Below are 24,945 nucleotides of genomic sequence, written 5' to 3' on the forward strand. Positions count from 1 at the left end.
ACTAGACAAGGGACAATGACAAATAGGCCTACTATAGCTATGTAAAGAATAGAGCACTAACATACTAGTTCTACTATTTGTGTAGTACATATTGTGCATATATGCTAATTTTGACCTATTTTGCAATATGCAGCTAAAGATAACAGGACATCAATCATAATTAAGCATGCAAGATAATGAGGTCATTTAACAATAGCATTTTGCTGTTTAAAATATTTGTTTCAATTACTCATTTTAAAAATCTTAAGCAATATGCAATGTATTTTGCATAGTATGTAGCAAGCAACAATAGTATACCGTTTGTTTGTGCATCGTAAAAACCAAAGCACCACTGTAAAATCTGCGCCACTCTCTATTTTTGCCAGCTTGAGAGACTGAGGGAAAAAAAAAAACATTTCTGAACCAAAATAGTGAGCAGCTGATGTTTTTACAGTGACCCCGCCACCCCAGCAATATGTTTAATATAGAGTATTGAGTTGAAGAAAGTTGATTGAAATACACCCTGTGTCTGAATATGCCCTGTAGTATGCAAAAATTAGTACATCAATTGTCAGAATATATTCATAAAACAGCAACACGGCTGATGTTGTACAGAATGGTCATTTGGAGATGGCATAATGGTAGATGTAGTGCAGGGGTACCATCCTGTTCCTGGAGATCTACCGTCTTGCAAAGTTCAGCTCCAACCCTGATCAAGACATCGGACCCAGCTCACTACGATCTTCAGGAGCTTTTGATAATTACAGACAGGTGTGTTGGAGCAGGGCTGAAATTGAACTCTGTAGGCAGGTAGATCTCCAGGAACACCACTGATGTAGTGTGTCAATATTCTGCTACATACATGCTGAGATACACTGACAGGATGTACTTTCAGAAGAAACTAAAATGTATGAACTGTGTACACAATTAATATGACAGGAAACAGGAAATCAAAACTGGAATACATGACCAAGATAAAACGTAAATGACATAAAATGAAAGACCCAGGAGACATACGTGACAAGCAGAGTCTGACAAAACTGTAGATACATAATAAAACATTGAAGAAGATAATAAAACATTGAAGCCATAAAAAGCAAAGATTTGCATATGTGGATCAACGCTTACATTTTTAATGCTTCAAACGTCACATTTTCGTCACTTTCATTATAATGCAAATTATTTTTACGTAATTATTATATTCACCTTTCTAATGTTCAAGATATGTCAATTTTGGCAAAGACCTTTTCTGATTTAAATATTCTATATATGTATGTTTATATGCATTCTTAATTTAATATTTTTATCTTATAATAGAATTTGTGTTCAAAATGATTTGACCCTCTTTCAACATCTTCAATGATTAGCAACAATTAGTTCTAAACAAATTGAAAATCATATAGGTGATTTGAAATTGAAATGACCAATAGCTCAAAACTGAAGACCTTCAAACAACTTCACAACGACTTTAAATTACGTATACACATCAGAACAATAGAGACTTGTTTAAGAAAGGGCTGTTTTTAAAGCATACTATACATTTTGAGTTTTATTTTCTTGATGAAACTGCCAGGAAACATTGCTCTGGTTATATTCTTACACTTGACCGACATGTTTTATTGAGAGCAGAAAACAGGAAACAAAGACAAAACTTTCAAATATAGTGGACTTTATTAGCACGGTTATACTGTACAGTCAGTAATGTTCTCCTTTGATATTGAGGATTACAATGGACACGACACACATACACACAGTAAGTCTCTGTACAATCGTCTTGTTGAACGGCTGACTGAACTTTGATGAGTCTAGAGAGAGCACACGTCAACAAAACTATATTTATATGTTAAAGCATTTCACATAGACGTGTACTTGTACCAACATAATGATTTGATGTGTTATTTGAATGTTCTGCAGTATTTTCACTATCCTGACGATGGCTGTGGTACTTTGCAGCAAGTTGCTGATCTTGATGATGCAGAAGATTTCAATTTTATGAGATCTGGTTGCCGTAATAGTTAACAGGATGACACATGGACATAACTGGATTAACACAGTTGCTGGAATCACCACACCAAATGGTCCTCATATCTGTGAATGAACAGCCATAAATTCTTATTATTAAGCACAAATCTTTCTACACAATAAACAGTGTTCATCAGTCAAAATTTCATTGTTCATGAATGGTGAGTGGAACACTTTGATTATAAAAGAATCAATTATGAGCTACCTAAAGTCCATTTATAAATCTTACCTTGTCTGGGGGTGGGACTCTGTTTCACCAATCAGAAGGTCTGAAATTAAGGTGTCAGCACTGGACCTTTTGCCATACCTGACAAACAGAACAAAGAAGCAAAAATCACACCAGTGTAATAATTATACAGCACTTATAAGCGGAGTCAACCTTTGCAAAATAATTTTGAAAACGAAAATTTTCTCAATATTGAGGTTCATGTCGCGCGCCTCGAGTTTTCTTGTGGCGCGCCATCCAACATTAGCTTAAATATTTAGCGACTGCTGTAACCGAACTTCAATGTGCAGTATTGTAAAGAGTAGGACTCTAACTGGCTTATGTAATGTATCTTTTGTAGCTAATGAAAATTTGCTGAAAATCACGTAATTCCAAATTTTAGGTTTCACTTGTTTCTCACAACTCCAAGACGAATCCACTTTTCGATTTCCAGCTCACTTGTGATCTATGTTCTCCCCTTTTTCTAGTCCGAAGTCTTAAAAAAAAGTTTTAGTTAGCCTATTTGCAAGAATTTGAGCCTGTAACCGTTGCTTAGCATTTCTGGTTGAAATTGCTCGCTGTCAAAAGACCTGTAAAGAAACAAGACCATATTTCGTCTCGTCAATAATTAAAGAAGGGCATTCAGCAATGAATTTGTGCAAGCAGAAAACCACATCCCGCTGTTTTAACTCAACAAAGAATCACATTTAATGCGCCGCTGTTAATTAGAGAGTCAGCGGGGTTTTATCTGTGGATTAATACGGTGCTTTTGAAAAGAAAGAACTCTGGACTTTGTTATAGTTTTCCAGCCCCCCAGCTGCTTCAATACAGAGAGAGAACGTTTTAGTGTATCTGCAGAAATACAGATTAACTTTAGTCGATAATAAAATGAAAGAAAACAGAGAAAAACAGACATGAGAGACAGAAACAACTTGTAAAACATTTCTGTTCAGTTCTTTTGATGAGTAAATTATATACAATGAGCTCACCTCTGCCGTGTTATGAGGTTGATGTAGTGTCTTAATGCAGAATAATACTTGGCGAGCTCCTCCGCAGGTGCGTCCTCTCCAGGGTTGTCAGGTTTTGTTGGATACCCTTCCGTTAGAGTTCCCAAGCAGGCGAACAAGAGGAAGGCGCATGCTGCCCAGCCGATCCACATTTTCATGTTTGGATGCATCTGAGAGAAAACGAAGCAAAAATATTTGTTATAAAACATAATCTAATGTTCGTAAAAGTAACTCATAACCCTATAAAAACAAATCTTAACACGTCCGGAAGACGTTTGTGCTGGATTGTGATATGCGTAAAATTAGAAATGATAGGGTTTCTATCATCATAAAACTTTACGTTTTACGCATCTAATAATGCTAACAGAGACATTTAATAATGACACCTGCACATTTCATTACCTTCTGAAAAGAATAAAACTTGAAATAAAATGAAGCTTTAAAAGTTTTAAAATGTGAAAGTCTAATAAAAATGGTATACTTACACTCCCTTGAATGAGGTCTTGATTGCACTTCTTTTGCTCGGTGGGTTTCGACTTCTCCGATTTTCTGCACTCTGAGTCGTGCGTCTGCTGGTTTTATACCTGTACAGCTCGTGCTTTAAAGAGCAGAGCCCACGCGCAATTGCGCGCGACTCTTTTGATGCGCGCGAACCCGCGTCACGGATTAAATCCTCTGTCATCAGTGCTTTAAAAACGCGCTTGTTTGGTCCTCATTTGAATGTGTGGGAGGTTATATAGGGACGCTATTTTGCATTAAACTAGAGGAACTAAGAGGCATGATCTGAAAATGTCAATTTTGTCCACCTGTTCCACCTTTTAAACTTCTTAGGTTGTTCTGATGTTCTTTATTAAAAATATCCTATTATCAGTCTGCTGATCCTGATAAGCAAAGATTCATTTACCAGATTTCTTAATGAACTCTTATCATTTATCCCAAAAAGTCATGATTTTCATTTGTCTCAGATATTTCTTCTAAAATTCCCTAGGAGGAAAATAGACATGAAAGAGACAACTGTCAACATACAATATAAAGTTAGAAAATTAATGTGGATAGCTTAACTTTGGAAAAATTGGATGAAAAATATTTCAGCTCATATTAAAATCCAACAAAACAACAAAAAAAAAAATCTGATTTCTGAGTGCAGATTTCTATTTTTCATGTTAGTTTGAGACATTGTTGGAGGAGATGCAATGTGGTATTACTGGAGTCTTTTTCTCAGATGTAAAATCTGAAAAGCAGGAGAAACATTCAAGAAAGTGATTTTTTTTCCCCCATTTGATTCCTTCAGCAAAAATCATGAAGTAAAAATGGACACCACCAAAAAACTATGCATATACAATGATGTTTCTTTCTGGAGTCTGATGAAATGAATGATAAAAACACCTTGAAATGGAGAGGAAATGGAAAGCATTTGAATGATTCAGGCATGGCATGAAACTGGGTCAAAATCCATTAGTTTTGCCAGAGATGCAAAAAAAAAACAAAAAAAAAAACATGTACATTGTGCTCAAACCATACGATAAAAGAGTTAGGGCTGCATGAGAATTAAGAATAAGAGATTTTGGAGATTGAAAAATGATGTGTGTGTATGCATGTGTGCTCTGTTGAGTAATTTGCATGGATAATTTGTCAGTAGAACCGCGGTACAGATTTGCAGTCTTGTTAAAAAATATTTTCAATGTAACCTGTCTCATCCTTCTGCTTCGGTCTATCTGAGTACATCTGAATATGTTGTACTCATCGCAGTAAGAAACACAATCCTTCGCTTCTTCAAAGGCAAACTTTTCTTGACGAAAATGACAATAGTGATAATATGTTCTTGGTGTTGTTGAATGAGGCTGTGTTGTGACAAGGAAAATGCGGTGGGGCCAGGTGGTCTTCCTTTGTTGTCAACAACTGCAGATAATTACATGGCATGCACAATCAATTTTTTAGTTGTTGTTACATGGGGAATTTTGTCCTATCCTTTTCGCTCTCTTGGTCTTTTTCGAACTATCATTGCCAATCTGTCTTTCATACCAAGCTGATGAACAGTACATATAGAGCTCTGAAAGGAAGCACCTCAAGAATTCCTCTCCAGAATTCACCAATTCATCTCCATTTATTACTGCACATCTGCTTCCACTCACACAGACTTCCATTACTTTCACTAACACTTGCAGGGTGCTGCTTATTCTTCTCTTTTTTACTAGTATATTATATATAAGAAAACAAGTCAAGAAAAAAGTACGTTTCCTACCCAAAAAGATGCCATATTAGGTACTTCCTTGCATTAAAACATATGCCACCCATGTTTCCTGCCTTTTTTCCCCACAAAATATTACAGTATGCTTTGAAAACATAATAGCGTAGTCTATTGATAACACCATAAAATGTTCTCTCTGCCTTATTATTTTGAGGTAACTGCATGATAATAGCCTGAAACATGCATATTGAGTTCGCGGTTTAAATCTGCTGTAAAAAATAGAGTTAAAAGAAGTAGCATTTAAATGACCACATTATGCCAGAACAAATTTCCTAGAAAATAAAGTGCCTGTGATTATTGTGTTTCATAAGCTTATTCAACCGTAGAAAAAATATTCTTTAACTAAAATGATAAGCGTGTGTATGTGTGTCAATTCAAGAAGCAATCTTTTCAGGAAAATAAAGGACAGAAGTGAACCAGAAATAGTGATGCTGTGGTGCCATCTGTCACCTCCAGTTCTTTGCCTTCAGGCTTGTGCAAAACCAGAGGGTCAGAGTCACAGGTCAGACACAGAGGTGAGATATACTTTAATGAAACCTCCTGCGTCTCTGTCTGACCCGTAAAATCATGTCTTTGAGCTGCCAATCCAATAATGTCTGGCAAGAAAGCAGGTAAACTGGGAACATGATGTTTTTCCATCACCTCTTCATTCCTATACATAAACATTAGTGTATATACAAGCCAAAATGTTAATTTGAATCTTCACCAGCATTATAGCCAAAAATTCCCATTTCCAATAGAATTATAGACTCTTGTCAGGATAGATGCCTGATTTTAACATGCAGGCTTCTGTATGAACACAAAGTTGTGAGGGATAAACTTTTTAACTGTTTTATGGAGTTTTTGTCTATTTTTTTTTATTTATTAAAAAGACATTTCATTAGCTGAACATGGTATGTTGTTAAACAACCGTACAATGAATTGAACACACATGAATTGAACACACTGTACTTCAATCCCTCACAGCCTCATTTTCATTCTTGTCTAAAAAATTCAATATGGCACTACCCTGAAAGAGTCATTGATAAATCCCCATAAACATATACCTTAGTCAGGGTACTGCCATATTGAATTGGCGACAAGTTACTGTCTTTATGTTATTGACTCGTTCATTCAGCCGATTCGTTCAAAGGGGCTGAATCATTCAGGAATGAAAGATGTGTTTTTATGAGTAAGTCACTGAATCATTCATCTAACCAATGCATTCAAAAACGCTGAATCATTCAAGAAGGATACGTCATAGCTGCTGGGTGTTATAATGGTTTTGTTGTGGCTTTGTTTTGAAGTATTTTCGTTGCCGTAAAGAAAGACAAAGTGACTTGAAATATTATATTTGATATTTGATTATATTAAACCGGTGCAAGACACACACACACATATATGCAGTGGCCCTGTCTAAAGTAAAGGCTGGTTGTCTAAAAAAAACAAGGTAGTATTCCTTCGTAAAAAATGTCTGACTCACTATGTGCAATTATTGTTTCTTCTTCTGCTCATTGTATCTGACTACTTAAACATGTTACATAAAAGCTTTACGTTAAAGAAAAGAGCTAAAAGCTGAATAAGAGCCCTGAGATAAGAACGTCAAACTAATTTCGCTCCACTCAAACACCAATTGTCTCTTTTCTCACTTTTTCCACCTCTCCCTTTCTTTCTCTTTATCTCTCTCTCAGAGCGGTTGTACAGTGTCTATAAAAACATGGAACTTCACTGTTTTGTAACATTCTTTTGTTTTTCTAAGACAGTCTGTTTCTATTCTCTCGTCATAACTGTTATTTGGCTTTGTTCACTCCTGCACTTGAGTCATGGTAGTCGGCAAATACAGATTACTCACTGAGCCAATGGGGCCTCCATAAGAGGACCGTGGTGGCCAGACACCTGAAAACAAGCTACTGCCAATGTAAAATTTATGTACTGTAGCTTAGACAGACAGACGGTGCCAGTGACTATTGCAATGTGAAATTAATGAAGAAATGAGAAATATTTTCCATATAGCACCAACAGTGCTTTGTTATTTCTTTATAAGTTTATTAGATTCAATGTGTTTATTCTTGTAATCTCCCATCTATCTACGGTGTAATTGTTTGTTATTCATAATTTTACCTCTTTCAGAATTGGAAAGATATCTTTTAAAATTGTGAGGGATCATTAAAGTTGTGTTTAATTTTTTTTTAGGTGCAGGCCTTATGAAGCTATTTGATGAAGCAGATATTCACAAATATTTTATGAAACAAATGACTGAATTTACAGATTATCCTGTTCAAATGCCTTACATTTCTGTAAAATTAGTTATCGTTTTATAAACTTATTCAACCTTTGACAAAAAATTATTTAACTAAAATGTTAAGTGTGTGTATGTGTGTATCTTTTAAGAAGCAATCTTATACAACGTATTAATACAAATACATCTTTGTGATGTATACACACAAATACACACAATTGTGACTAGAGGAGGCCTTGGGGCCCCGGGTCCTCGCACGTCCATAATACGTCAGTGGCGTTTGGTCTTCAAAGTGCTGTCATGCGTCTGAGGGTATTTGAGAGAGTGTGGATGCAGTATGAGGGTAAATCAGAGTGTTTTGATGCACAAACGACAGAGATCATCTTTTATTACTGTCAAGCGAATCTTTATTGATTTTGCACAGCTGCGTGATTCCACGCTCGCTTTCGTCTCCCCCTTCACACTCATATGCTTGGCTTGAATAAATAACGCCACCAGTCCCCCAGTCTTCATCTCTGCTCCCTCACTCCTCATCTTCCTTTTTCAATCCTTCAAAGCACAACTGAGCAGAATAAAGGATTGGAGAGGAGCAGAAGCACCTCGAGTCACGGCCACAACGCAGTTCCAGCGTCGATTTTCAAGCTTTTTAACAAAGAAATTGAAAAAGCAATTGTCTTGACGCACTTTTAGGTCTCACTGCTTTGATTTAAGGTAATTGATGTTGTTCTTTTCAACATCACACAACATAGACTGACAATTGTGCGGCAATCTGTCAGGCTTACGCGAGACGGAGAAGAGGCGACACTTTACGAGGCTTCAATGCAATTCAGTGTAATATAAACAGACTATTAATAAAGTCTGAACAGAATCAAGAAGTGCCTGTGATTCATAGTTTGCTGGACAGTTCCTGACTTCGTATAGAAAGTTTGCAGTTTGAGTAAAACTAATGTAGTATCACACTTTTTGAATATATGTTATTGATTGACAGCTGCTTCGCATGACGAATCTGAGCCATAAGCTAACATAAGGGGTGAATATTTTCTACTCTCTTCTGTTCCTCCCCAAACGCCTGTCAATCACGGCACCCTGGTGACTCCGATAGCAGTACATCAGTTGCTCTAAAGACCTCAGAAAGGTTTCCATGGCAAGGAGATTAGACTTGTTTTCCGTTCTCCTTGCAGTTTTTAATGGTTTCCACTGGTGGAGAATTTGTGAAGTGATTTCATTGCATCGTGTCTTTAGATTAACGTCATTGGGAGAACATAATTAACACAGCGATGGCTTATTGAAGGCATTATGACACCAAAGGATCTGTGAAGTTAGGCATCGGGGTTGATATCAACACACACACACACACACACACACACATATGCACCATCATCAAACACTCACACTAAACCGATATGTCACCTTTCAGGTCAGACATCATCCCTTCCGCTAGCTTACTCCGGTGTTCTCTTTGGACACAGGTGTGTGTTTGTAGATTGTTTGCATGTTTAACACTTCCCATGAACACCTGCTTGGGTCAAAAAGGAGACAAAGTGTGTCACAGACAAATAAAGCCACATCAATAATCTGAATCACAGCACTTCGTGATCTCTGCTCTGACAAACCTGGGTTATTCTAAAAAAAATGTCACGATAGTGTACGGTTGACTTAATCACTACTGCGATTACTTGCTCATTTCAGCTCAGAATTAAAATTCATGTGCTGTATCGCAAGGAAGGGAATTAATCTGATTTCAATGTGAATCACTTTAGTGCCGCAGATCTGCTGAATCTAATCAGATTAATTAAACATTTACACCAGCTCCTTTATATGTAATCCTGTCCTGATTTTCCATACGTTGTCATTCAAAACCTCCGGATGGTAAATTTATATTTTGTTAATAAACTGTTCCTTCTCATTTTTCTTGTGATGCATTTTTAATGAGTTCAAAGAGCCTTTTCAATTCCTTCTTTCATTCTTTTTTTAAATTAAAGAAGTATCTAGACGGAAACAGGACAAAGCAAGAGTTTCATTATTGTAGACTTATCACATTATCACAACACTCACTGCATTTATGTGTTTGCGAGTGTGTTTGCATTGGTGTATTTAATCAAGCAGTCCTCCCACCAACAAATCACTTGTTTTGAGTTCATCTAACTTTAAATGCATTATTTGAAAGCATGCAGCCAAGCGGCCACAGGGCCTGGCTTGTGGCCAAAGTGGCAATCTAAATGATAAAATTACTTTTAAGCAAGTATCAAGAAACACTCAAGGGATTTTATGAGCTGGACTACTTAATATTAAACATATCTCATCAATTTAAATATACAATTAGACTTCCCTGTAGGTTTATTCATTTAAACTTAAGCTTCCAATGACAAATGTTTCTAAATGAACCAGATTAGGGTTCTTGGAACCCTGCTTTTAGGGATCTGTAATTGAACACACTGAGCATAATAAAGGGTTCTACATCAAAATCTAATTATACTACTAATATCATGGTCACACTTTAGTTTGGGGACAAATTCTTACTATTAACTAACCATTAACTACAACTTTTGCCCATAAACTCCTAATTTGCTGCTTATTAATAGTTAGTAAGGCAGTTGTCAAGTTCAGGTATTGGGTAGGATTAAGAACCTAAAATATGGTTATGCAGAATATGGCATTAATATGTGTTTTCTAAGTACTAATAAACAGCCAGTCTGCTATAATATGCATGCTACTAAGCAACTAATTGGTCCTTAAAATAAATTGTTACCAAAATCATTAAAGAAACATATAATTAGGATAATTATTAATGTTGGGATGTCATTCCTATCGAGTATGACTTTCCTTCTTCCATAGAAGACAAATAGGATATTTTGAAAAATGTTCACAATGCTCTCTTCCACGCAGAGGAAATGAATAGTGGCCAGAGACTGTCAAGCTCCTGAAAGGACACAGTTCATCATTAAACAATGATAAAAGTAGCCCATGAACCTTCTGAAGCCATTTGTGTCTCAAATTTAAGCAGTTATTCACCAAAACTCTTGGTTACTTTCATCATTGTATGAAACTTCTTCTGCGGTTTGATAGAAGAAATAAAATCATGTAGTTTGGAACAACTGACTGAGGGTGAGTAAATTATGTTTTTTTTTTCTTTCGCAGGGTGAATTATCCTTTTGCAGAACCATTCGTGAATGTTTAACATTGCCGTGAACATCGGCCAACCAGTGAACTTACACCCAATTCATACTATGTTTTCTCCTGCTCTCAGTGTCTTTAACTGATTCCTGTGTAACTAAAGATTTGGAGCTGAGGGATTTGGAGGAGGGGGACAAAAGAGAGGGAACGAATTAAAGATATCATTGAAGAGGTAGAGAGGCGCAGGGTGCATAATATAATACCATCTAAATGAGGCTTAATATAAATAGAGGACCAGGCAAAGAGCGGCAGTACAAAAGAGACTTCTAAATAAATCAGCGAGGTATTTTCAGAGTGTTGGTGGCAATGAAACATCCACCAATGAGCCGCGAGTTTTATTTCAAGTGTGGTAATGAGTAGAGTCTGTGTTTGGTCTCTTTTTCATCACCGACGTCACCAAAGGCAAGTCTCGCAGGTCACACACACTCGCATTTGTGCATTTCATGAGACAGGCAGATGTTCTCGAGAGCAATTGAGTGAAGATGCATATCAGAACAGAGGAAGAGTGTATGAACATATAAAGAGGAAGTCGTAACGAATCCGATCTAATGGAATCTTGAGAAGCTTAGGATGAGTCATGAAACATTCACAAATACAAAAACAGAGCAGCACATTCAAACATATTCTGAGATTCAAAACACACACACACACGGTGGAAGACAGACCTAGTCATGCCCAGCACATACAGCAAACCATTCTAGTGGAACTGTACCAATGATTAGGGGTGAAATTGTTTCTTTCTTTCTGCTTCTTGAACAGAAAGCGATTGAATGCGAGCCACAGAGCCTGCAGAGTTCACAGAGCACGCAGCCCTCTGTGTCTCATAGATAGAGCACAAACACTCTTTTAATTACGTCCTTTAATTGCTATTATTGTTCTGAACATTAGCAAGTAGAGAAGAGCAATTTAAAGCCAATTCATTCAAAACAAAGACACATCTCTCTCACACAGTCAAGTCAATGCTGGTGAAGTGAAGCAGAGGCATGTGTATCACTACTGACCTCTGCTGGCCAAAACTGGAAACTATATCAGTAATTTCACCAATTTAAATCAATTTAAACATATATATTTTTACACTGTAAGCGAAATTTAAAAAGGATAATTAAAAATTGTCCAATAAAAAGGGTTATTAAAAAGAAATGGTAAAAAGTTACAGGCATAATATGTACCTTTTTAAATTCCATTTATATTAATATACATTTTGACCCAAAATATTTATTCTGTCAGATACTTGAATCACATGAGTATTTTTTAATAAATATGTATTTTTGTTGGGGCATGAAGCATTGACAATTAACTAAATAAAAATAGTAAATAAAAAGATTATTAAATGTATTAAATTATTACAGTTATTTATTAAATGTATTTATTGAAAATTAAATTATGAAGCATTGAGAATTAACTAGAATTAAAAGTAAAATAAAAAACGTTGAGGAAAATTTCTTGATTTTATGTATTTTTAATGTGTCTTAATTAGGTTTGATTATTTTAAATTATTAATCTTAATATCAGTATGAGTTTATTTTTTTTATTTTTTTTTATTAATGTTAATATTATTATATAATACAGTATGCAAATACTATAAATACATTTATATTAATGTTATGATTAATAAATATACACTGTAAAAAATATTTGCTGTGATTAAGCAATATACCACTAGACAAATATTAAGAATTCTCACTCAGGCTAAGCAGAAAGCATAAAACTTAACATAATTAAACATAATGTTAACTCTAAAGGTGTGTGCTAACCTAATGCTAACGTTATGTTTGTTGTGGCACCACTATCAGGTGACACATAGCCTATTCTGTGTGCTGTTTACATGTATTGCCTACACCACTTGGATCCAGTCTCAGGTAGCCATCCACCAGTGAGCTGAACCCAGTTAAACCTCCCATAGCCGCATATGGAACAGCTCTGCCCACTGGACGCCCCCTTGCCATGCGCTCTTCCCTGGTTTCAACCAGCGTCACATGGGCATATCCAGGCTGACCACATCCACAGGTGAATGGACTTCGATAGCCAGTGCAGTGAGTGCCTGGAGGTAAACAGGTTAAGTTTTGTTTACGTTTCATTAAATACTTACGTGTAACATGTTGAATTATGTTCATTTTCAATTAATAATGAGATGCAATGGTGCAAAACTCACATTTTTTGCACTGATGGGGTATTGCTTCACTGTGTTCACTGGTTGTGTGTTTGCATTGACAGTGTACTGGTTTAGAGCCGTTGATTTGAACGTATTCATAGGACACACACTGACAACCTTTGACCCTACAAGGCAAGAGTATAGGCCTTTCCTTTGCCAACTCCTCAAAGTCTGTGCAATGTTGTTTATACCTGAGAAAAAAATTGAATTACTGAAGAATCTGTGTATGTGTGTGTACATCAATAATGTGTATGACCGTGCTCCACACCTGTGTGTACAGAAGCAAGGTGTCTCTGGTCCAATGAGTTTGCAGTCTATCTGTCCCGGAACCCCAAAACTGACATATAGACGGTTTTGTATTCTTCTTGGCACCACTGTCTCTTTGTATTTCTTGTACTCTTCCTCTGAAAACAGCCTCCCTCCATCATCTTCCCCAACAATCCTTTGCAAAACAGGATATTCAATGATAAAGAATTACAAGTTCACTTTTTCAAACTCGACAAGCTTTAAAAATAAATAAATAAATAGGACGTGAGAAGATAAAAATAAGAAATATTTTTGCATTGACTACGTGAATAGACTTTACTTTTCCGATTTTCCCAAACAAACCTACCTACCTTTTGTATTCCAAATAGGCCTCCACTGCATTGGTTGCATGTTTGTCGATGTGTATCTTTTCCATTCCACCGTGATTGTGAGTCTTTTTTGTAGATTTGTCTGTTGATATAAATTACTTCTCGAGATGCAACACTGGCACTGCAACTTGTTTACAATGAAGGTTGTTCTTGGCGCCTGTGTTTCTAGGCAACGACGAAACAACAGTGATACATTTTCCCTAAATAGTCTAAATTAGGTATAAGAAAAAAAGAGTTAAAAAAAATATCATAATGTAAAAATCTAATCAGTAATATTCAATATACGCTCACAACGATTTTTTTGCATCTCGACTACGTTTGTACACGTGAACTACATTTCCCATGCTGCCTTTCACCTTTTACGTTAGTGACGCCAGTCAGACTCATATCAGAGAATCGTTTCCTTCATTAAAAATGATTCAGTGATTCTTTTACGTTCAGTTACGTTTCATCATCGCACATTCATGATTTGTATATTCTGAAGAAAAAAAGCATATAAAACATTACAGTAAATTCGTAGGCACATACAACTGTCTTTTTCAACTGCGTTTTTCAGTATATTAACAAATGTGTATATTGTAATGTCATGCTCATAATCATTTAGAACCTAAATCTAATTTGTATCAATATTAATTAATAATTTTTTTTTTTGCCTGAAAAATGTTTTTAACAGGTCATTTCATACAATCAAGTCGTACATAAACATAATTTAGGAACGTTTTTTTCGTATTTTGCATTTCTGTTGTAACGTACTTTTTGGTGATTCGGTTCGTTGAGAGAAAAAAAAATTGTTCAGTCGAATGCGAAAGAATCATTTTGTGAATTTGATTCATTGAAATGATTCGACTCAAAAGAAGAATCCATTCACAACCGGACATCGCTGGTGCATATCGTGACGTCGTACGCAAAGCTCGTGTTGTCACCGCAAAAAAATACTCTTGAAAAAAATTTCTGTATTAGCTCCTAGTTTCGCTACCACAGTCGGCTCCGAATGATAATCTGGTATTTAATTTAAGGCGTTGCCTCAGAAATAATTAGCTTCTTACTTATTAATACAGAGACGCTTGCTTTGAAGTTATGCTGCAGTTTGAACATTGTTTTAATATTATTGATTTTTTTAAGATAACTTAGGCTTGCTAGGGCTGCCATGCACACGCGCTAAGAAGATGTCAACGATTTGGAGTCCACCAATCCGTCACCTTGACCAAAATATTTAAGGTAATTTCTATATTAGCTATGTTACCGTAGCAGATTCATCAGGCTGTTCCAGCTGTTCAATACCTTTCACACCCGGCCTTGTCTTAAAGCGATAATAGAGTGTGTGCAATAGTACAGGCGATTCGTTGAGCTTAATATCAGTCTGCAGACCTTGAGAAGCGAGTGAAAATGATAAGACTAGCATATGCAGAAGCATGATATGAGTTCAACCAGAATGCTAAAAGCTATTTGATTATATACATTTGCTTACACTGCATGCCAAATATCAGTGATCCTGTGTTTGTCTGTTATTGCTAACCTTTTCTCCAAGCCAATATCGCTACAGCAGCTTTATGATAATATCGACAATTAAACGAGTCAATGAATAACTCTCACAACCAAACACATCTCACATTTAACTAATAATCACGATCTTTTCAGCTAAGGCATGATATGTCTGACCTCAGAGCTTTAACCCAGTTTTATGCTGTAATTCCCATCTTGAATTTCGTGTGACTATGCTTTGACAGTTCTTCAGCTGAAAACAATAGTTTGACAGGGTGGAGCACACAGTGTAAATCCCATGCACTTTGGTCAGTCTTCTATTATAACAGTCACAATATTAATTTCATCTTGACTAATATAATCAATATGCAAAACTGCTACATTTTAACTTCACTAATATTTTTCTGCTGTTTCTGTGGGGATGTGATGATTAAAAGTGGTCGTATTTCTCCCCCCTGCATTATTAATTTATCTAAAGCGCCGTGTAGTTGAGTGATTTGTGATTGAGCGGAGAATAGCAGTGACCTGACCACAGAGGAAGAGAGTGATGACAGGGCTTCTATTCACTTAAGGATGGAAATGTAATTTATTCATACAAACAGAAACCTGAGGCTTTGCGTATTAACTGTAAGTATAGCCATTTAATGCAATTATTCTCACAAATTTTTGCTTGTTTTTTTTGTGTGTTGTGTTTTACAGGTATTCCTTGCACTTGACGTCTATTCAGCAATAGACAATTCCTTTCAATCCATCCACGCTGTTCATTTCCTAGTCAAAACAGCTAAACAAATACATGAGATCAGTGACCTTGTTACCGGCTTCTCTCCCCACTCCTAATTTTAACCTCCACTCTGCTTTTTCATGACTTAATTATTCCCAGCCCTGAACCTGACACCCTCTTATAAACCTGTCCCCACCCCATCCCCTTAACCCGGGTCCCATCAGACCTGCAGCATTGCCATGCTGGGCTGTCTGCTGCGTAGGAGCATGTCTCACAGACTGAGTGTGTTTCTGGTGGTCTTCGGCCTGGCCTGGTGTCTGCTGCTGTTTCACTATACCATCACACAACCACGGCGCCAGAGCAGTGCAGAGCTCCGCCAACAGATCCTCGAGCTCAGCCATCGCTATGTCAAAGTCCTTAGTGAGGAGAACCAGAACCCCTCAGGGCCCCAGGGCACCTCCATGGCAGGATATGGTAAGGATTCATTATTATTATATATAATTTAATCACCCTCATGTCATTCCTTACCTGTATGCTGTTTTATAGTGCCAAAAAACACAACGCGTGTATCATAAAAACAGTCCATATGACTTTCAAGATAGTCATACAATAATTTTGTGATGAACAGACCGAAATTGAAGTCTGTAGCAAATGTTCTAGGTTACATGTGTATTTAATGTGATCAAATGAAAATGGAAAAATAAATAGGTTTTCCTTAAAGTGCTTCAAATAATCTATTAATACATATTTTTTTTTTTTTTTTTTTTTTGGATGTTGATTTAGTGTCTATAAATTGTGATCATGTAGCCTAATTTGCTAGTGTGTACACACAAAAAGTTTTTTTGCTCATAAAACATTAACTAATGTTATTTATACAACTTTTAAATTTAACCTTAATTTAAAGTGTTGAAATGTTTTCCCGTTCTGGTAACACTTTACAAAAACGTCAATATTTTTTTTTTTTATAACATTTATTAACATTCAACAATATATAATATTTATTAATATTGTTTTCATGTATTTTAGTAAATAACAATACAATTGTTAATGTATTGAACAATTTATTTATATGAACTAACATTAACAAAGATTAATACATTTTGTAAAAAAAAAAACAACAACTGCTGATTTAAATAAGCAATTGTATTTTTAGTAATTAACACAAACAAAGATTAATAAATGTTATATATTGCTCTTATGTGCTTTTAACAAATATAATGAACTCCAGTGTTAACAAATACAACTTGTGATTTTAGACATGTATTTCTAACTGTTGAAATTAACATTAAAAATAATGAGGGCTGTAGTAATGCTGTTTTATTTCATGTTAACTGTACGTAGTTGTCCGACGTTAACAAATGAAAAAGTGTTATTATTGTAAGTTCTTTTACATTTTCGTTTATAAAATGAACACTTTTATTCATAGTTTTTTTGTGACGCTTATGTGAATGAATAGCCTGCTTAGCATTCAGGATGGGTGTGGTAGAAAGAGGTTTAGAAATAACAATACTAATCCTTGCCTTATCTCTTGTTCTGCTGAAGCTGACTTGAAGAGGACAATTGCTGTGCTGTTAGATGATATACTCAACCGTTTGGGGAAGTTGGAAGGGAAAGTGGAGGCTGCTGTGAACGCCTCCATACAGAACATCTCCCATCCTGCTGCTGGTGCTGGCACTCTTCTTGCTGCCAGAGTCACTGTTTCCAGGTCCACCAAACAAAATATGTCTGCTCACCGACCAGACAGACGTAGCAACCCTCTGCACTTCCTGCCACAATCACCTGAAAGATCACATAAGCCGCACTCTTTAAAATAGCAAACTGCGGCCAAGGACATCATCTGTGCCACTACAGCAAAGACTGAGATACAGAGATAAATATATATATATATATATATATATATATATATATATATATATATATATATATATATATATATATATATATATATATATATATTTTATTATTTTTTTTTTTTAGACTAAAGCAGCTTTTAGACATCCTTTTTCTGTTGTGCACATGAGCTTCAGCTTGATTGTTTTGTCTTATATTCATGGATCACAAATATATTTTATAACTTATGTGCAATATGGAATATAAGATATGAGAGAGTGATAGGATGTGTTTTCTAAATGAAGACTGATTTTTGATATACGGATGAGTGTTTCATAATGAATCTGCAAAAGACACCATGTCTTATCTCCACAGCTAGCTAACGGTGTGTAGTGCACTTAATTGGATTCCAGAGCGAAGGTTTACACGTAGCACCTTTTAATTGTTAAGACTTCATGCGTTGCAACACATTAGCTATTGAACTGTGGAGGAAACGAGCTGATCCAAAGAATAATCTCTGAATAGTTGATTGATGGCTGTTTTGCAGTTTGATTTGTTTAAGGGTGGGGATATACCTCAGTTGCTGCTAGTACATGAAGCTGAATCCCAGCAAAACTGAACGCAGCATTAAGCTTTCAGGAGGAACTGTACCAGACAACACAACTCAATACATACAATAAAACACGTACAATACTTCAGATGTGTCAGTGTATGCAAGAACTGAAAAGTGTCATTTGTGCCATTAATGTGATCAAATGAAAATGGAAAAATAAATAGGTTTTCCTTAAAGTGCTTCAAATAATCTATTAATAAATTTTTTTTTTTTTTTTTGGATGTTGATTTAGTGTCTATAAATTGTGATCATGTAGCCTAATTTGCTAGTGTGTACACACAAAATTTGATCCATCTATCTAACTAAATGTTGAAGAGGATGTGACGTATTTGTTGAGTCGTCTCCCATAGTTCACCGCGCGCTTCAGCTGGTCAGCCATTTTCTGCAGTTACGTTAAGAGCGGAAGTCCTCGAGGAAGAATATCTTCATTTTCACGCTTTTGCCAATCATTTAATACTTTAAAAATGAGCGATGTCGAGGAGCCACAATTCGAGGGGAGGGTAAGCATTATTTTTGTGGGAACCATTCTGCCGTTTACTTCAAATATTCTCTCTTTGTCTTTGCGGTAACGTTAATGCTCGATTAGTGAACAGCAGCTAACGTTAACTGCCCATTTCTTTTGTTTATTTACAACTTAACTGAGCAGATAGATGAGCTGATACATACCTATCGGTTAATAGTTCGTTAAACATTTAATATTTAGTCACTTTAGGTCTTTAGAGAACGATGTTGAATATCAAATAAATGTAAATACGCTGCTGTGTTGAATTTTAACCAGCATGTATTTTTTATATAACAATGTGCCCTTTTGATTTTTTTTTTTTAACAACTGGTCCTACAATAGTACAATTGTAGCAGATATTGATTAGGAAACTACTTTACAAGTCGAGTTTGCATTCACACAATAGCAGCCTGAGTACTTTTGGTTTCTCTTTCCAGCATTTCTGATCTTTCCTTACCCTCTCTCTCTTACACCATATGATTATGTAACCAAACAAACATCTGTGTTTCAAAAGGAGTAGTGAAATTTGATTAGTTCACTTCATTTTTTCCCTAAATTTCCCTTGATCTTAATTGCTCTGAATGTTCTTTTTTCATTAAGGTTATTGGTCGTGAAGGATTTGAAGAGTTAAGGCCAAGAATGTGGAAGAATATTCAAGATAAAAGAAGGCTTTTACAGAGAAAATGTTTACAGAGCAGACGGTTAAGTGGGAAGGGGAGAAAAGAACGGAAGATCGGTCAGATAGAAGCACGCTCGCGTTATGTGTCTAAAGCAGAAAAAAGAAAAGAGGTTTCATATTGGGGTGAAGAAATGAAAAGGAGAGGAAAAATGAAAACTGAACAAATGAAGACCGAAGAATAAAATGCCTGAGAGAAAGGAATAGCGTATTCTGAAAACAGAAGAATGAATGAGTCCGTAGGTTAAGTAAACGCAGAATTTGTGTTCCAAGTGTCTTTCTAATCTCTTCTTGATCATTTGCATGTTTGTAGCTTTACTGTGGTGATTCGGCTAAAGAACAAGCATCACAAGGAACTGTGATGACTTTGTAGCCATTGTAAATGTATCAATAATGCTATTAACTTTTTATTCCATGATATAATTTAAGTAATTCTAACACTTTCCTCCACAGCTGTAATAAAGTGAATGTTTGGATTTCTGCAATTATGTATGTGGTGTGAGTGTGTAAGTTTGCCTGCTTTATGAACGTTCGTCTTGTAAATGTTGTAACACATTGCTGTGATGTTAGGAATCCCGCTCGCCATCCAAATCGGAGCGGGGCAGTCCTGTCCAACCCAAGACTGAGAGCAGGTCTGGCTCTCCCAGCCCTTCCCGAGCATCCAAACGGTCTGAATCAAGATCCCGATCCCGCTCCAAGTCCAGGTCAGTTCATATATCAGCTGAATGTCATGAAGCCGTTACTTTCTTGAAAAGCAAGTTCATTTCTGTTTATTTGGTATGTCTCACTCTGTTTCTGGTCCTTTGCAGGTCTCGCTCTCGTCGCCATTCAAATCGCCGCTACAGCCGCTCTCGGTCTCACTCCCACCGGAAGAAGTCCCGTTCTCGCTCCTACAGCCCTGACAACCGACGCAGACGGAGTCAGAGCACATCACCCATGTCAAACCGCCGCAGACACACTGGCAGTCGGGTGCGTATCATGGGATAGGAGTCTAAGTTCAGAGGGACCACAACTACTGTAACCGCAGTTGCTGTTAAAAAATATAGTTCACTCAGAAATTAAGTTGTCATTGTTTATTTACCATCATATCGTTGCAAACCCAAGATATTTCTTTTTTTTATGAATGCATTTAATTTTTATAAATGGCAGCATACAGCAGTGGTTCATAGACAAGTGGCTGGGTGCCTTAACGAACAACCAGAATGACTTGGAAATATTTAATTTAATAAATTGTTATTAATGTATTAAAATAATAAATTAAAATCCTGACAAAAACTTCAATCATACTCCTTTCCTCCAAGATAAAAATTATTATAGAAAAACATACCATTCTTCTGCAGTCACACATATATTTATTTAAATTATTAATTTAATATGTAGATGCTTCCAGTTACTGTTAACAAAGTACTCTCAAAAACCTTTTGAAAAAAGCTCTGTCGTGCTTGCAGCAGAAATACTGGAAACGTTTTAGTCATTGTTGGTGATTTATAATATTTGTTAAACAAAGTTGGAGAAAAAGCAGAAATACCAGAAATATCTTACTAGCTCTGCCCCTTTTCAGCACTGCGCTCGTTGTCTTCTGTCTTTGTTAGTATTTCTGCAGTGTGAAGGTAAGGTCGTACGAATTTATGAATGAACCGCTTGTTTAAAAATCACATTTGTCATGATATCTGCTTACAATACATATGACATTCGTTTACTCTACAATAAGTAAATTCACTTCACCCGCTAATTACTCTTCAACAGTGATGCTTATAGGGCTACTGCTAAAATGGAAATTCAAAAATTTTGCGCACTTGTTTCTCTAATTCATAAGGTCTATATATGGGATATAGTGTTGGACAGTGGGGGACCTTTGAGTGAAAAAGTTTAAGAACCACTGGCATACAAGTTTGTAACAACATGATGGTGAGCGAATAATAACAGAAATGTAATTTTTGGGTGAACTATCCCTTGAAATCATTTTAATTCCCATTTTTGTTAATTAAAAGATTTGGCATTATCTCAGAAAGAAAGGTACCAAAATGTCACTGGGCTGGTACCTTTTCCTTTACCATTAAGGTATAATTATTTACCAATTTGGGGGTAAATAAGGACCAAAGGTGTACTTTTTAGTCTTTGTACCTTAGGGTACAGCCCCATTGACAGCTTTGTATCTTTTTCTCTGAGAGTGTAGACTAGGTTATATGATTTTGAGCCCTACACTTGAAATGCAACACGCCTAGCTTTAGATCAAGAACATGTTATGTATTTTCTTTAAAAGTGATGTTTTAATTGCTAGTCTTAAAGGTGTGTTTCTGTTTTGTACAAAATGCATACAAACCCCCATCACAGCCTCACGGGGACGAGCTTGACTGTCTTTAATAACCCCTTTCATTCTTTCTTATTACATCAACAGAGCTCATACAGCCATGACTCCAAAAAAGACTCGCACAGTCATGGTGACGCCAGGGTATGTGGACCTTTCTTAACCTTTTAACAATAACCACTAGACCAAACAAGTCTCAATGTTGCCTTTTAAAGGGGTTAAGAGGTCCATGTGGTGACTTTTGGTTTTTAAGATTCGCTTTGTCTTCCTGCGGTGACTGTGAAGCCCTTCAGACGGCTCATGCAATGACCATATTCATACTGTGATGCCCTAAGACATGTTTTGTTGGACGGAAAGCTGTAATGTTTGTTTATGCATCAAAATCTCTTTAACAGGGGTTATTAAATACTGTCACACAGTTACCCGGAGAATTTTCAGGGAATTAGGCAGTCATGTTGATTTGCTGCCCCACCAGAGAAGGCAATGAAGTATTTCCTGAAAAATGGTACATCATCTCTGTTGGAGGGGTGTAACAATAAACACACAGGAACTTAGACTGGTTATTACATACGAAAGGAATGTTGAGCTGCTTTCCATCACGTCCAGTAATTATGTAATGTCATTGCATGTGAACATTTTCTATGGTATGAAACTTGAAGGTTCACGATTGGAGATAAAAAAAAAAGTGTTTGCTGTTTTCCTTTCATCAAAGATATGACTATGTAAATTTAATGTTTACGTATTGTATGATCAATAGCAATAGTGTAAAAAATGTAAGAATTGTTTCTGTGCAGTTCAATAGTGTTAAATGCAGAATTTTAATCACACAGTCAATGTTTTATTTGGTCATTTGCTCGATGTTCTAGTGCTGACACCTCTGTCCCTCTTACAGGCCAATCCAGACCCGAACACTTGTCTGGGTGTGTTTGGTCTCAGTCTGTACACAACAGAGCGAGACCTGAGAGAGGTGTTCTCACGTTACGGCCCTTTGGCCGGTGTCAATGTTGTCTACGACCAGCGAACGGGACGTTCTCGCGGTTTTGCCTTCGTTTACTTTGAGCACATCGACGATGCCAAAGAGGTACATCCCAAGCTGGAAATGACCTGTCAACGCAAGTTCACAGTCTTAAGCGGTTTAGTGATTCACTTAATGGCATCTTAAGGACAACTTCGGATTACCTGTTGTAATCTAGTGAACAACACATTGATTTGTATCGGTAAAATCTGGAAATATCAGGAAATTTGTGATTTACAGGAATGGAATTGTCATGAAAATTACAGTTTATATTTAATTGGCTACATATTGCACTCATTTTCAGTAAAACTTGCATGAATGCTGCAATGTCCATTTTGGATGGATTCTTTTCAATATGTCCTACATACAGTCTACATTTGTTAACTAACAATGAGCAGTATATTTTTATAGCATTTATTAATCTTTGTTAACATTAGCAAAAATCAGGTTGTTCACAGTGCATTAACAAAATAAGATATTTTTGGCTACCAAATGTAGCCATGTTATGGTGTCCATTGACTGATCTTTTATGGTCCATAGAACAAAAAGTCATACAGGTTTGGAATGGCATGAGTAAATAATGACAGAATTCCATTTTAACCATCCCTTTAATCCTTAACAACACTTAGACATTTTCATTAATTTGTTTTTCAGACCGTTATTGAGCACTCAAATGTTATTAGATGCTCTATGACTGTATATCCTGTCTAAACAGACCATTTATCCCTCACTACAGGCAATGGAGCGGGCTAATGGCATGGAGCTGGATGGAAGGCGCATCAGGGTGGATTATTCCATCACCAAACGTCCACACACACCCACACCAGGCATCTACATGGGTCGGCCCACACAGTGAGTATTTTGTAGGCCAAAATACTCATTCTGACAAACATGCTGAACTAGTATGGGTGGTTTGAATTAACTTCAAATGTGACTCTTTTAGTAACGGAGGCGGGAGCAGCAGCGGTGGCAGCGGCGGTGGTGGCGGCGGCGGTGGCGGTGGCGGTGGCGGCCGGAGACGAGACTCGTATTATGATCGTGGCTACGATAGATACGACCGTTATGACGAGTATGACTACAGATACAGGTAACATTGAATATATACTTCAGTGTGGCAAACATTTCTAGTGTTTCTGTGAAGGTTCTTATGAATTCTGATCCCTTCTTCTCTTTTCCAGCAGGAGGCGCTCTCCGTCACCTTATTACAGCCGGTATAGGTCTCGCTCAAGATCTCGTTCATACAGCCCACGTGAGTGGATTTAAAAGCCTTGAGCAATCTGAATTTTCCACATATGCCCAAATGCATGCCTGCTTGATAAGCCACAGCTTCTAGAGTGCATTACTCATGAAATCCCATTATTCACCCGTTTGCCCATTGAATCATGTGCCATGTGATGGACATTTTAATTGTAGACTCATTCTAATAGAACGTTTGTGTTTTGCAGGACGATACTAAGAAGATCCTGAAGACTTCTTTCTTTTTGCCCGTTTGCATCGAACTATACGTTCATAAAGACATGTAAACTCACTGTACTTGAGAAAGATTTGTCTTAATTTGTAGACTTCCCAGTATGTAAGTTTAAGGTTTGTGGAGATCATAAATACGGTCATCATGGGGTTTTATGTAGTGTGGTCATATGGTGTGATGAGTTTTCCTATATACTGGCAATCTTTTAGCGGGGATGTATGTGGTACTAAGAGAGAGTGAGAGTGTGTGTGTGTGTGTGAGTTGCTATACATCTGTGAGGCAGAGCATCATGTACTTCAGAAAGCAGGCTGAGATTGCCTCTGTTTATCTGTGACAAAATACTTTTATTTTCAGGATTGTGTTGCTTTGTTTCTTTCTTAAGAAATAAAGACCTTAAAATAAATGTGTTTCTTTTTATGACAAGACATGCTTTGATGTGCTACTTAGGCTTATTAATGTTCTTCAAAGCTGGGAATACAAGCATAATTTTTTTTCAGTAATGTACTATACAGAAATTAATGTCAACTTGCCTTAACATTTTGAATGTTGAGTTTTAAAAACAACAGACTAAAAATGTGTGAAAAAACAGATCCAACTTATCTCTAAGAAATTAGTTTTGCAGTACAGTTTCTAGCACGTAATGTTTAATGTCTATGAAAAAGTGTGGTTAAATCACAACAGTTTTTTTAA

General features: G+C 36.5%; 4 protein-coding genes across 9 annotated transcripts; 2 read left to right on the plus strand and 2 right to left on the minus strand.

Annotated features, from left to right (window-relative positions):
- Window positions 1–1,648: 1,648 nt before the first annotated feature.
- Window positions 1,649–3,838, minus strand: npy (neuropeptide Y). The gene is made up of 4 exons (XM_058753697.1): window positions 3,699–3,838; window positions 3,196–3,383; window positions 2,231–2,308; window positions 1,649–2,067 (listed from the first exon to the last, which is right to left on the minus strand). The coding sequence occupies exons 2-4, from the start codon at window positions 3,381–3,383 to the stop codon at window positions 2,043–2,045; spliced, it is 291 nt and encodes a 96-aa protein (XP_058609680.1). The 5' UTR covers window positions 3,699–3,838; the 3' UTR covers window positions 1,649–2,042.
- Window positions 3,839–8,135: 4,297 nt separating this feature from the next.
- Window positions 8,136–13,986, minus strand: fam221a (family with sequence similarity 221 member A). The gene is made up of 4 exons (XM_058754685.1): window positions 13,623–13,986; window positions 13,274–13,447; window positions 13,006–13,196; window positions 8,136–12,894 (listed from the first exon to the last, which is right to left on the minus strand). The coding sequence occupies exons 1-4, from the start codon at window positions 13,685–13,687 to the stop codon at window positions 12,659–12,661; spliced, it is 666 nt and encodes a 221-aa protein (XP_058610668.1). The 5' UTR covers window positions 13,688–13,986; the 3' UTR covers window positions 8,136–12,658.
- Window positions 13,987–14,483: 497 nt separating this feature from the next.
- On the plus strand, window positions 14,484–17,749 carry ccdc126 (coiled-coil domain containing 126). 4 transcript variants are annotated; one of them, XM_058754688.1, is made up of 4 exons: window positions 14,484–14,642; window positions 14,763–14,858; window positions 15,822–16,317; window positions 17,386–17,749. In XM_058754688.1, exons 3-4 carry the CDS (start codon window positions 16,083–16,085, stop codon window positions 17,655–17,657), a joined length of 507 nt encoding a protein of 168 aa, XP_058610671.1. In that variant the 5' UTR covers window positions 14,484–14,642; window positions 14,763–14,858; window positions 15,822–16,082; the 3' UTR covers window positions 17,658–17,749. The 4 variants fall into 4 exon arrangements, with proteins under 4 accessions (XP_058610671.1, XP_058610673.1, XP_058610672.1 ...); XM_058754690.1 differs by having other exon boundaries at window positions 16,003–16,317; XM_058754689.1 differs by having other exon boundaries at window positions 14,489–14,858; window positions 16,003–16,317.
- Window positions 17,750–18,626: 877 nt separating this feature from the next.
- tra2a (transformer 2 alpha homolog) lies at window positions 18,627–24,678 on the plus strand. Of its 3 annotated transcripts, XM_058754580.1 has the most exons (10): window positions 18,633–18,786; window positions 19,389–19,703; window positions 20,035–20,168; window positions 20,274–20,433; window positions 21,863–21,916; window positions 22,665–22,853; window positions 23,524–23,639; window positions 23,731–23,874; window positions 23,966–24,036; window positions 24,233–24,678. In XM_058754580.1, exons 2-10 carry the CDS (start codon window positions 19,692–19,694, stop codon window positions 24,241–24,243), a joined length of 891 nt encoding a protein of 296 aa, XP_058610563.1. In that variant the 5' UTR covers window positions 18,633–18,786; window positions 19,389–19,691; the 3' UTR covers window positions 24,244–24,678. The 3 variants fall into 3 exon arrangements, with proteins under 3 accessions (XP_058610561.1, XP_058610562.1, XP_058610563.1); XM_058754578.1 differs by lacking the exon at window positions 19,389–19,703 and having other exon boundaries at window positions 18,627–18,786; XM_058754579.1 differs by lacking the exon at window positions 19,389–19,703 and having other exon boundaries at window positions 18,627–18,786; window positions 23,969–24,036.
- The last annotated feature ends 267 nt before the right edge of the window (window positions 24,679–24,945 follow it).

This window comes from Onychostoma macrolepis, chromosome 19 (genome assembly GCF_012432095.1).
Source record: "Onychostoma macrolepis isolate SWU-2019 chromosome 19, ASM1243209v1, whole genome shotgun sequence".
NCBI lineage: Eukaryota > Metazoa > Chordata > Actinopteri > Cypriniformes > Cyprinidae > Onychostoma > Onychostoma macrolepis.

Coding starts and splice junctions, on each gene's coding strand:
- ccdc126 (XM_058754688.1), top strand. CDS start 16,083: ATGCTGGGCTGTCTGCTGCGTAGGAGCATGTCTCACAGACTGAGTGTG. Junction 16,318..17,385: donor CACCTCCATGGCAGGATATG/GTAAGGATTCAT, acceptor GTTCTGCTGAAG/CTGACTTGAAGAGGACAATT.
- npy (XM_058753697.1), bottom strand. CDS start 3,383: ATGCATCCAAACATGAAAATGTGGATCGGCTGGGCAGCATGCGCCTTC. Junction 2,309..3,195: donor AACCTCATAACACGGCAGAG/GTGAGCTCATTG, acceptor TCTGTTTGTCAG/GTATGGCAAAAGGTCCAGTG. Junction 2,068..2,230: donor GAGTCCCACCCCCAGACAAG/GTAAGATTTATA, acceptor GTTCATTCACAG/ATATGAGGACCATTTGGTGT.
- fam221a (XM_058754685.1), bottom strand. CDS start 13,687: ATGGAAAAGATACACATCGACAAACATGCAACCAATGCAGTGGAGGCC. Junction 13,448..13,622: donor GCCTATTTGGAATACAAAAG/GTAGGTAGGTTT, acceptor TGTTTTGCAAAG/GATTGTTGGGGAAGATGATG. Junction 12,895..13,005: donor ACCCCATCAGTGCAAAAAAT/GTGAGTTTTGCA, acceptor GTTTACCTCCAG/GCACTCACTGCACTGGCTAT.
- tra2a (XM_058754578.1), top strand. CDS start 18,751: ATGAGCGATGTCGAGGAGCCACAATTCGAGGGGAGG. Junction 20,434..21,862: donor GCAGACACACTGGCAGTCGG/GTGCGTATCATG, acceptor TTACATCAACAG/AGCTCATACAGCCATGACTC. Junction 23,875..23,965: donor GAGTATGACTACAGATACAG/GTAACATTGAAT, acceptor TCTCTTTTCCAG/CAGGAGGCGCTCTCCGTCAC.